This window comes from Lathamus discolor, chromosome 1 (assembly GCF_037157495.1).
Source record: "Lathamus discolor isolate bLatDis1 chromosome 1, bLatDis1.hap1, whole genome shotgun sequence".
NCBI classification, from domain to species: domain Eukaryota; kingdom Metazoa; phylum Chordata; class Aves; order Psittaciformes; family Psittacidae; genus Lathamus; species Lathamus discolor.
The window spans coordinates 27,753,373-27,764,998 of NC_088884.1; the positions used below are offsets into that span (position 1 = coordinate 27,753,373).

General features: G+C 39.4%; 1 protein-coding gene across 3 annotated transcripts; it reads right to left on the reverse strand.

Moving 5' to 3' along the window:
• GTSE1 (G2 and S-phase expressed 1) lies at nucleotides 1-10,139 on the reverse strand. Of its 3 annotated transcripts, XM_065665502.1 has the most exons (12): nucleotides 10,061-10,139; nucleotides 9,207-9,290; nucleotides 8,426-8,489; nucleotides 7,733-8,345; nucleotides 7,083-7,253; nucleotides 5,995-6,133; nucleotides 4,811-5,176; nucleotides 4,554-4,626; nucleotides 3,950-4,198; nucleotides 2,586-2,766; nucleotides 1,389-1,529; nucleotides 1-402 (listed from the first exon to the last, which is right to left on the reverse strand). In XM_065665502.1, the coding sequence occupies exons 2-12, from the start codon at nucleotides 9,283-9,285 to the stop codon at nucleotides 319-321; spliced, it is 2,160 nt and encodes a 719-aa protein (XP_065521574.1). In that variant the 5' UTR covers nucleotides 9,286-9,290; nucleotides 10,061-10,139; the 3' UTR covers nucleotides 1-318. The 3 variants fall into 3 exon arrangements, with proteins under 3 accessions (XP_065521574.1, XP_065521590.1, XP_065521583.1); XM_065665518.1 differs by lacking the exon at nucleotides 5,995-6,133 and having other exon boundaries at nucleotides 4,811-5,069; XM_065665511.1 differs by lacking the exon at nucleotides 10,061-10,139 and having other exon boundaries at nucleotides 9,207-9,309.
• Nucleotides 10,140-11,626: the final 1,487 nt, after the last annotated feature.

Sequence of the window (11,626 nt, forward strand, 5' to 3'; positions counted from 1 at the left end):
TTATTGTACAAAATGGCAAACACATCATTTATTTTAAATTAAATCTTCATTGCACACAGGGAATAAAAAGAAAGTCTTCCTGTAAAAAGAATATCTTTTTTGCCTTAGAGCAACAGTTTAAACACATACATTGCAGCACATCCATGAGCAGAACCGTGAGACTCAGACTACATCAGGACTGCTTGAATTCTATTGTGTTAACACAGTTTATCACATAATCTATAGTCATCTTCAAAAAGCAACCATGTACGAGTGAAGAGTAATTCCTAAACACTTTAAAGATCACAAATGCCAAGAAATCTTCGTTTTGGCTCAAGTTCAGAACTTGAGTAGCGGGGAATCCAGGTTTTCTTTGTTCATATCAGGACTCAGGGTGATGAGAGGTGAACTCAAATCAATTAGCTGAAAAAAAGAACAAAATTTAGATACTGTAGTCAGCTGTTGTGTATAACTAGCAGCAATAATCTCTAACAGTCTTCCAGTACTTTTTTTCTTGTTTAAGATTCCCATTAGTATCCAGAAGACAAGCACCACACAAAGGTGGTTCAGGTTTTTAAACATCTAGCTCATTCTTAGACAAGCACAAGCTTCTCATAAGGTGGTTATTTGCTCATACTCACTAGAAGCCTAAAAGGCTTTGAGTTTCACAACTGTGTATATTGGAGTGACACAGTCACCCAGGCAGGGCAGAGCACTTCTGAGCATGCTTCCAGAAGTCACTTCTGTAACCTCCAGAAGTCACTTCTGTAAACCTCTTTTGAGATGCTTTGAAGGACCTCATAGTAAGTTGATCCCAGCTACATCTAACATTGCCAAAGGCTACATCCTCAAAGTTAGAACTATTTATCTGACAATGTCTAAAGGCATGTATGTTCAAGCCACTAGTGTACAAAAAACATTTGCCCAGAAACATCTGTCAAATTTAGTGTAGATTCCAATGCACACCTTTCAACTAAGGAGGGGATTTGGAAAGGAATTAAACAGGAGAGACAGCCCTGCTTTCTGCTGAAAATGAGCAGCTGCTGTTAAGAACTGGAAATATACAAGAAAAGACAAGTCAGCATGCCTGCTGTGCTGAAGACAGCATTCACTTCCTGCTTCAGAGCAGTTTCATTCTTTGACAACTGCTTTAAGCATCAAGTTCTTTCTCCATCCTCCTCCTTTTCCTATTTGCACATTGCTCACTGAGCTTCTTTAGAGCACACTGATTTTAAATATTATGTTCTGTTTACTTAAGACCCCTTGTGTGAAGTATCATACTGAACATATGAGCTCATGTTAAATAATCCTTACAAGTACTGTGGAGCTGCTCTGCAGACAAAATACATGCAGCCAGTTGAAATTTTTCTGCTAGCATATTTGCACCAGAAGACTTGAATGTAACTTACCTTCACCTGCCCTGGGAACATGGGCCTTAGAGGGGTAATCTTATTCATTTCAGGAGTATTGGAAAGATCAATCAGAGGTTTGTTTTCACATTCCAAGGTGTGTGGGAGAGATATGTCTACTCCAATATCTACCAGTATGGCCTTAAAGAAAAAAGAGATAGTTCAGATTTTCTCCTCTGTTCTTCATGCTTCTTTCATAAGAACTTAGGCAATTTATGCAGCCATAATAATTGAAAGAGAGGCTTAACATACAGGTTGGGTATTTTTCATGCAGGATTGTTTGCATGCAGTGTAAAAATCTCAGCTCCTGCTCTGCCAAAGGCTGGCATCACAAATAAGGAAAATGCAGCAAGACAAAGCAAAAGAGCTCCTTGGGGAACAAAGCAATTTTTCACTTAAAAGTAGGCAAGTTAAAATAGAAAAGTAATAACTCTTAAGTCAGTTAAATTACTTGACTGCAATTATTGTGCAATCTTATTTAGCCATATAATCTATTCCATACACCTCCAAACTTTAGTCATGTTTTGTCCAGTTTAACTACTCTATACATGTGCTAAACAATTCTGTAACAGATACTTGGTGACATCAAATAAGTCGACAAGGAAAATACTCATGCAGTTACATCAATTGATCTACAGGTTATTCTGTAACTGAGTATTTGTAAATCAGTAGCTACTATGACAGGTTACTATTTCAGCACTACCAGTTCAGTCCTTTCTCCTTAGTGCCTGTGGAGTAGCAGCTTTCAACACAAAGCCAGTAGATTCTTGAGAAAGTTTACTACAGCATTTACTGCTACATGGGCTTTGAGGTTTAATCCTCATTCACTGTATGCAGATTTGCACTTCTGTTAGGTGCTAGAATTTAGCTACTTTATGGCTGCAATAGGAACTGCCTTGTGACTCTGCTTTTCTAATCAAATCCACAATGATTTCATAGTACTTATCCAGAAGTGGAAATTTAATATCAAACTACAAGTAGTTGACCATTCAGCTTTCTTAGGAGAATAATCTTAGTAGAAACACTGAACAGATGTTCAGTGCTAAACATAAGCACTAGAGGGTGCACTAAATTAACAATTAGAGTTAAGACATTTTAACTTCACATGTACTGGTTTTCCCTAATCTATCATCTTTAAATAATTTCTTTTCAAGCAGTTTGCTTAGTACTGTAGAAAAATGTATTGTTATTTCTTACTTCAGCTTTTTTCTCTTCAGCCAATTGATTTTGTACATCAGCTTCTTTTAATTTGTCTTCTACTACTTCTGTAGCATTTTTTTCTGGTGAGAAGTTAAGTGCAAGAGGTAACACAGGTGGAGGAGATGTATCATCTTCTGAAGAAGATATCTGTGTCTTACTCTCTTTTGTCTGTTTAGAACTAAAGGAAAGAGCATTAAAGAGCATTAGCAATAATTGCATTCTTTAATCAGCATGACTCCAGACAAGACAATGCGCTTAACCTAATATTTTTTACCAAGTTTAAATGACCAAAGCTTCCCATATTTTCATCCAAAAGTATGTTAGCTACCTGCAAAATACAACATATTTCATGCTGCAATAAATGTATAGCCTACCCATGTTAAATAAAAAAGTTAATTACTTCAGGTTTATGAAGAAATTAATCTTAAATTGACATATATATGCAGCCTAAGCTTCATACACAGGATTTTGGGGTGGTTTTTTTAGGCTTTAAAGAAACAACTAGCAAATGAGTATTGATACTGCATATCACTGAGCAACCCACTTCAGTCCCTGCTGAGAGGAAATACTGACCAACTGGAGGACCAGGGGTTGTAATTCCATTAGTATGATAAAGTCATTGTAGAGAAAGTAATTGCTTCCTTAAGAGAAAAGCCTATTTTGGACATTTAGCCTAAGTAACATGACACATAGCAGCAGCTTTCTAGTCATGAATCATTCCTGCTTTAATATTGTTCATCTCCACCGACCATGAAGCAAGCCTGCATACATATATATGCCACTTGTGACCCCATGTTGGGCTGATAATATGAAGATGGCAACATTATTTTCACAGAAAACAATAGCAGCACAGGATTCACCCACTCTGCAAGCAATTCTTTCAAATGAAACACAGGTAAACCTGCTCAAAAAATATAGTTATCAGTAAAAAATGCCAAGGATTTAGTTTACGAGTTAATGTGATTTTACAGAAGCATTGGCAACAGTATAAACCAAAATTAAGAATAATAGGTGATTTAACCCAGCTGCTTCCCTTCATCAGAAGGCAACAGGAAAAACACCAACACCAAATCTGTTCTCAATCAGAGCATCAGATACAAGTCTTAAGCTGTCTGCTAGCTCAAGAAATAAAAATAACTTCCTATTAGAGATTATAATACGTTAATGTTACATACTGACTCATCTCAGTGCAGCTTGCAGTATTTCACTAGTCACAAGATACAAAGATTTATTAGGCCTATACAGAATCTGTGCTCTACTCTAGCATTTCACAGAGGTCCTTGAAACCTGAAAGTCATTATTAAAATCCATTTAGAGGCACTTTCCCTACAACACATTTCATATATGGAGGTTTGTCTTACCCAGCTCTAAGAGTCTTTTTGGTAGAAAAGCTGGAATTTTGGCAAACAGATGCAGCACGTGAAGAAAATGCCATTCTTGGTGCAGATCTAGGAGTCACTGCTGGAAAGCCTGAGATACGACGAAGAGGTGTAGGTAAACCAGACCGTTTCAGACTGGCAGGAGTCATGGAGACAGACCTCTCAGAGAAACAAGCATTCTGAAAGAACCCATCTTCAGAGGCTTTCACAGGAGTGCTCACTGCCATGGCACTGAAAAAGGAACACGCATTAGCCAAAAGCTTCTAGGAACTGTTTTATTCAAGCTATTCTACTAAACAATAGAATTCAGTTTCCCTTTTGTCAGTAAGGGACAGTAATTATAAAGTGATAATCACAGCATAGTGATGTGGGGGGGAGGGGAGGTGAAATGGGAGGGACAGTGAAGTATGTCTGGTTTTGTTGTTGTTGGTTGGTTTTCTTTTATCAATTCTAATAAGCATTAACACAGCTAACCTGGAGGGCCTAAAGGGACTAGACAATAAGGTTAGAACTTTTAAAGACTGTTAGAATGCAACATGGTTGGGTGCTACAAGAACAGCACATTCAGTTTTCAGTTCAGCTTTACCTTCCAAATGTGCCACAAAATGGTAAACCAACAGATGGTACTGCCTTTGGTGCTGATCTGTTCGACGGTGTATCTAAAGAGAAAAGTTTTATTAGTTGTTATCCATATTTTTTAAATAACAGATACCTTTCAGTTAAAATACTAATTCCTTCCAAGAGGTGGACAGAAGTGCAATGAAACAAACAACAACCATTCAAGGTAGTGTTTGCTTTTAAACGGGCAAGCTAGAAGACAGGTCTTGCAAAGTATATGCTTACCTTGAGTCTTCACTGGAACCTTAGTTTGACTTGTAGGAACAGACAAAGCTCTAGCCTTGGGCTTTGGACACAGGCTTCCTTTTGTTGCACTTCCATCTTTATTATGCAGACTGGGAGCAGAGTTCAGCCTCTGAATTCCACTGCCTACAGCCTCGGATGATGTTGCGGAAGCTGAAGACTTAACTAAGCTTACAGCACTAGATATTTTGGGAGTACTAACTGATCTTGCTTGGCTCCTGGATGTCTCAGCATCGGCAGCCTGCAGAGATGACACTTTGGTAGGTCTGACAAAGGCTGACCTGTTCGTACTAGATGATGAAAGCTTAGACCCACTCACACTAACTTTTGAAGACATGCTTGATTTTCCTGAAACAGAAAGTTAAGTTATAACTTCTGAATCCTTGCTTATTGCTAAGTTTTTGACTAAGCAGAATATGCTCACAAAAGGAAAAAGAAACCTAATTTAAATAGAAACCTAAATACTGTAAACAACTCAGCTTTAAGGAGAACACATACAGCTACTGAAAACTTACTCCCTGAATCCTCCATCAATTTTTGTCTTAGAAAGTCTCCTCACCAAATTCCAAATTACTGCAATCAAGCCAAAGAATATTCTTCAAAAACTGCCAGAACAGCTTGCAGAGTCAAGTTCCATTTTCAACATTTCCTCACAGCATAGTTGGCTATGTTCCCTTAAGCAGGCATTCAAGAAGGTAATAGTTCAAGTTACACTGATCAACACCATGGGCTGACCTCCCCCACAAATGCTTTTCTTAGTTTTCTGTATGATTCTTACTTTTAGCCTAGCTGGTTGCTTTCATTAATAGGATGAGTCTTGACTAGACATTTCCATCATGAAAAATTATTCTTAAGCTTTAACTTTTACTGATACACTATTATCCATCCAGAAACAAATTACAAATTAAAAACTTGCAGTAACTTGATATCTTGATAGATCCTACAAGAACTGTGGTGCTTCCATCTGTCAGTACTTTACAAACAATATAAGCCCAAGATTCATATTTAGTCCACAGGGATTTATTGGGCTACAAAATTTTATTCTCCATTCCAAACACTTACCGCTTGGAGGTACTGGACACCTTTAAAATATATCCAAACCCAAAAACCAAGACATGCTTAGCTATTTCAAAATTGATTTGTGGCACAAATCTGTAAGTGATTACCATTTTTTCCTATGGGAGAAATGGGTAAACTTGAATTCAGACTTGAGTTTATGCTGGAAAATGATGACAAGGATGATGTAATCTTTCTTGGGAGACCGACACCAGGAAGTTTCAGATGTGTTACCTTCTTTAAGCCAGGCTGAATCAAAGAATACAATTTATTCAAAAGCAAATAAAAATTATTTAACACATTATTTTACTGTGCTTTTTCTTGGTTTTACCGCTTTTTGTACATTTTGGAGAAGCTCCTTCCTCAGATTACAGTTTTTAAAGTGAACTTTCTCAGAAACAGTTCACTATATTGGGCTATTACACAGAACCAGAACATGAGATCTAGGAGAGATGCTTGCTGTTTCTATTCCTGCCACAAACTTGAGTATGGACCTACAGAATAAAATTAGTAATCCAGGCACTAGTATATGCTGGGCACCAACCAGCTAGAAAGCAGCTTTATAGGAAAGAGTCCGAGTGTGCTTGTGGACAAGCTGAACATGAGCCAGCAACATGCCCTTGCAGCAAAGGATGCTAATAGTATCTTGGGCTGCATTAGGAGTGCTGCCAGCAGGTGGAGAGAGGTGATCTTTCCCTTCTGCTCACCACTGGGGAGGCCACACCTCAAGATCTGTGTCCAGTTCAAAACTCCCCAGTATGAGAGTGATTTGGAGCTACTGGAGAGAGTTCAGCAAAGGACCACTAAGATAATTTAGGAACTGGAGCATCTCTCATCTGAGGGAAGGCTTAGAGATCTGGGACTGTTGAGCCTAGAGAAGGCTCAAGAAGGATCTTGTCAACATATACAAATATCTGAAAAAACAGTGTCCAGTGGTGCCCAGTGAGAGGACCAGAGACAATGGGCACAGGCTGAAACACAGTAAGTCCAACACATATATAGTTGCTCTTAAATATGTTCATTGTGTTATAACCTTAGAATACACATTCAAGAACAGCATTTACAGAACAGAGACTACTTTAAAGCCATTATACACACAACAATATCGCTTTAAATTAGAAGGTAAACTATATGATTTTTTTTTCTTCTTATCAGAACATCACAAAAATATTTTCACATTAAGAATGCTTGTCATTACCTTACTTGGTGCAGGAAGGGCTTTTTTGTCTTGTGCTGAGGAACTGCCACTGAAGGAAGACTCAAAGACCTCTGCATTAGCACCAGATTTATCAGAAATTAGATCTTCAGGTGATCCCATGCTGCTCAAGTCTCCTTTTGTAGAAATATTTGGATGTTTTCCTAGTTTGGGCTGCAAATTTCAATGAAGCATTTTAAAAGCTACTGATGGGTCCAGAAACCACTATAAAGCTTTTGACACAAATTGATCTTGTTAAGAAACTAAAACAACAGTTAGTGAAGCCTTTGAACTCAGTCAAGTCCTTAGTGACATTAAGTCACCAAGAAGAGTGCAGTAATTTTACCAGCAAAGACCCCAGTATTTAAACAGAAACCAGGAATAATGGTATTCATAAAACCAGAATACAGTGGAACACAAATTTGCCTGCAGATGCTCTATAATGTCATAATATATAAACTAGTTTGCTACTATACCGTAGTATCTTGACCTGACTTTTTTTGTATATATTAATGTTTCCTGCCTAAGGATCTTATGAAGAAACACTGGATTAAAGTTCACCTTTAAAAATAAAGCTTGTAGACAGTTCAAACATTCCTAACATGTAAAGGCTATGTTTAACAAAAATATTGTTGCTCAGAATCTATCTTTACCTCTTCAGTAGTCAACAAATTGCTTTTTCCAAGAGTAGATGAAGGTTTTGCCATTGGCAGTTTGCCAGTTGCCTTCATGTTTCCTTCCTTAGTTTTCTGTGTTTGTGTCAGAGATGAACTGTCAGGTTTTGTAGGAGATAGAATTTTAACAGGGCTTTTGTCTGGAAGAGCATGAAGAACATGTGTTTCGGCATCTGACAAAAGTTTATCTGATTCCTTCTGGAAACAAGGTGGCAGCTGACATGCTGGGCTTTCCCACACACAGTATGTCTCTCTTTTAACAGCCCTGGGACTTGCCTCTATATTTTGGTTCCTCAGCATTTTTAATTTTGCCTTTGAATCCTCCACAAATGTTTCTGTAATCTTGTTTTCCAGTTCTTCAGATTGTTTTATTTTAGTCTGTTCATTCTTGCTTCCAGTCTCTATCTGCAGTGCTAACAGACGAGCTTCTTTGAAGATTTCCACGAATTTCTCTCCTGTAAGTGGGCTCCACATGAGTTTATCATCACAAGCAGGTGCACTCTCTTTTTCAGCACTTTGTGCTTCAATATTGACAGAAATACATTTTTCTTTGTGTCCCACAGGTCCCATAAAAACTTCATCTTCACTTCCACTGCAAAGAAAAATAAGTCAGCCCAGCACCTACCGTGTGTCAATTTTGAAGGTATATTTACCTGCAGAACCTTCCCTTACCTTGCTGGAGAGAGCGAAAGGTCAAAATCAAACTGTTCATCAGTCAGAAGAGGAATGTCTGAAACTGTAACAACAAGAATTTTATCACAGTAGGCATTTCAATAAAAATGATTGCATTATGTAGTGAAGCTGGTGTCAGATGGCAAAGGAAGTTTTAGCTACCAGGTTCAAATAACTAAAATAATGAAAGTATATTTTAGGTCAAAAATTAAAGGTAAACTGTGAATATGATAATAGTTGTGATAGATGCCCAAATATCACGAAAGACCTCAATGCTGATTTCTAAGGATTCATAATAGGAATATGAAATCTGGCTGTGAGGAAGGGTATTAACAACCTCCAGTCAAGAAAAGTGAGAATATATAATCTAGAGCCGCAAAGTGCAGTTGTCGTACCAATCAATTCTTTTCCAGTTCAAACCACCACAGGACAGTAACAGGAGCCAGTGGGAAAGATTCATTTTACTGTTAGCTAATATGTACACTAACTATTAATTGAATCAGCAGCAAGCAGATAAGGAAAGGGGAGGAGCTCAGATTAGATATATAGAAGAGTAGTTCATGATAACATGTTGCCACTCCACATGCTCTAGCACCAGTTCTCCCACACAAATTCTTGGGGAGGCTTATAAATCTGACTCTGGCAACAGCAGCCCATCCGAGGAAATGAGTACACAGAACAAGATGTGAAGCAGATACAGGAGGTCTGCAGATCTGAACTGGCTTAGCTTTTAATAAGGGATACAGTAGGTAGAGAATATCCCAACTTGTTCTCCACTTACCATTGCTCATGCATATATCTGTTTTTTCCTCAATCACGTAACTTGAGCAAGATGCTGCCTTTTCTTTTCCTTCCTCCATAGTGCCTGGGAAATACAGAATTACCTATGTAGTAGGTTTAAGAAAACCAGTAAGGTCACAGAATTTTATGATACTGCCAAATTAGCATGGAGGCAAACAGTCCTTTTGAAGACTCTTACATGTTATGTTTAAGGACACCAACACGTTTTATGTTTAAACACAAACAAAAAGAGGAATGCTTTATCTCTGCAAAAAGCATTCAAACACAGCAGTGATGCCTAGAATTTCTGAAATTCCTTAATGAGAATTCTGCCTTCAACGGCTGAACTCTTTACATGAATACAGCTGCAGTGTGCAGCAGAAGGCTGCTACCCCACAGGCTAAAACTCCTTTTTAGGGCACTAATCCTAGGCTAGCATAACCGAGACTCTGCTCCACAGATGGAACGCGTGCTGTGCTTCAAACAGTAGCTTTCATTTGTGGCCAGAAACGCACCAAACACGACATTCCCGTGAGCAAAGGTAGACTCGTCCCTACCTCAACACCTTAACCTGCTCAGGCTTGGCCAAGCGATTAGCCAGGACACCCTCAGAAAGAAGCTGCCCGGTGTGCGCGGAGCTGCTCGCACACCGCCCTCCGCCTCACCTCAGGGGAGCTGGCACGGGCCCCCCACCCCCTACCACAACGCCGCTTACCCCTCTAGCTGCGGCGGCCGCCGCTACCGGCGGGGGCCCTCGGTCGTCCCAGCCACCACCCCCCGGCGTCCCGATCATCGAGGAGGCGGCTGGGGCCACCGAGGGTCCCCGCCGGTAGCGAGGGCCGCCGCTTCACTCACCTCCGCGGGGCGACCGCGCACGGAACAGTGCTGTAGTGGCGCCCGGACGTTTAAAATAGCCCTCCACTCACGTGACGCGATCCGCGACCTCCTATTGGCAGGTTTGAACGATACAAGGTGCCGCAGGGCATTTTGGGATTTGTAGTTGGCTCCCTAATAGCCGGTGACTTCGCTGGAAGTCCCGCTCTTCACCTCACGTACTTCACCAGTTTTTAGTAGACTAAATCTATGTAATCGCGGTCTGAAGGGTTGGATGAGCTTTAGGGTCCCTTCCAACCCAAACAAACAGTTCTGTGACTGACTGAAAGAGTATGATTAGAAGTAGGCCTATGCCTGAGCGGAACACCAAGGAGACGCCACTCTCCCACAGCAATTCTGACATCTAATGCTGTCCAGTGCTTAGGGTTTTATCTTCATGCATGTATGGCCTCAGAAACTGCAGTCGAGTGATGTATTCTGTGATGAGTATTCGGTATGGTGGAATCACTGGGCTGGAATTTAGCAGCTGAATAAGAATGGTTAACCATGTTTTTTTACATAGATAAAGTATTTTGTAACCCTTCCTCTGCTTGGCATCTTACCTTTCTTCTCTATTTTGGCATCTTTCATTGAGTCTTGCAAGCAGTATACATGCACCTTTGGTACATAGCAAGTATCCTATGTGTTGGCTAATACGCATAGTAAAGGACTGGGACAAGCCACTAGGCTTAATGTGAACATGCTCATTTCTCACCTTTTCTCCCTCTCCAACACCGCAGGAGCCCCTCCTGGCTAGAAATGGTCAGTCGGGGGAAGTGTCAGGCTCTGTTGTGTTGAAAACAGACCAATCGTCATTGTTACAGAGCTTCTGTCTTCCAGCTTTTTTGCTCAGGGTTTCATACCTGTTATCTTCATTGTATTTCTCATGGGTCCTTGAACTGCTGTTACTGATGTAACAATTTCAATTCTACATTTACCATTCTTCTCCTGCTTTGCTTTAGCCTATAGAATGTCTCACTAGTAGCTCAACAGCAATTATTTTTCAGTAAGTTGAGCAAGGGTCCATGGCTGTATTAATACAACTGGGCCATGTGCATTATAAAGGATAATTTTCCACAAAGAAAAAATATGATAGAAGAATAAAAGTCAGGAGATTTCAAGAGTATATTATAAGACCAAAAATACACGATCTTACACTTCTGAGATGAGGCTCACACATTCCACCTTTTGCTTAGTTCGGTCAAAAAATGAAAGCAACAGTAAGAAAATGAAAACCAAGATTAAATTACTGGGGAAAAGGGCAAATAGGCTGTAAAGTAGAAAAAAAATATAAAGAAAGCTAAAATCATACAGGAAAAAATCAGTGTATGCCTTTCAGTGGGGCATCTACCACTCTTGGTATGCTATTTAAGAAAACAAAATCCAAAAGTTATAACTGCCTGTATTTTCAGAATCAAGTCTGAAAGAGCTAGAAGTGATTCAAGTCAGTAATTCTTTACTGATGCCTGAATTTCTTCTTCCAAGTCACTGTAATATTTCATTTTTTCTATATTTAATATACTACTAATAATGAAGAATGATATGATG

Coding starts and splice junctions, on each gene's coding strand:
- GTSE1 (XM_065665502.1), bottom strand. CDS start 9,285: ATGGAGGAAGGAAAAGAAAAGGCAGCATCTTGCTCAAGTTACGTGATT. Junction 7,254..7,732: donor ATTTGTTGACTACTGAAGAG/GTAAAGATAGAT, acceptor TGAAATTTGCAG/CCCAAACTAGGAAAACATCC. Junction 4,199..4,553: donor TTTTGTGGCACATTTGGAAG/GTAAAGCTGAAC, acceptor TTCCTTTTTCAG/TGCCATGGCAGTGAGCACTC.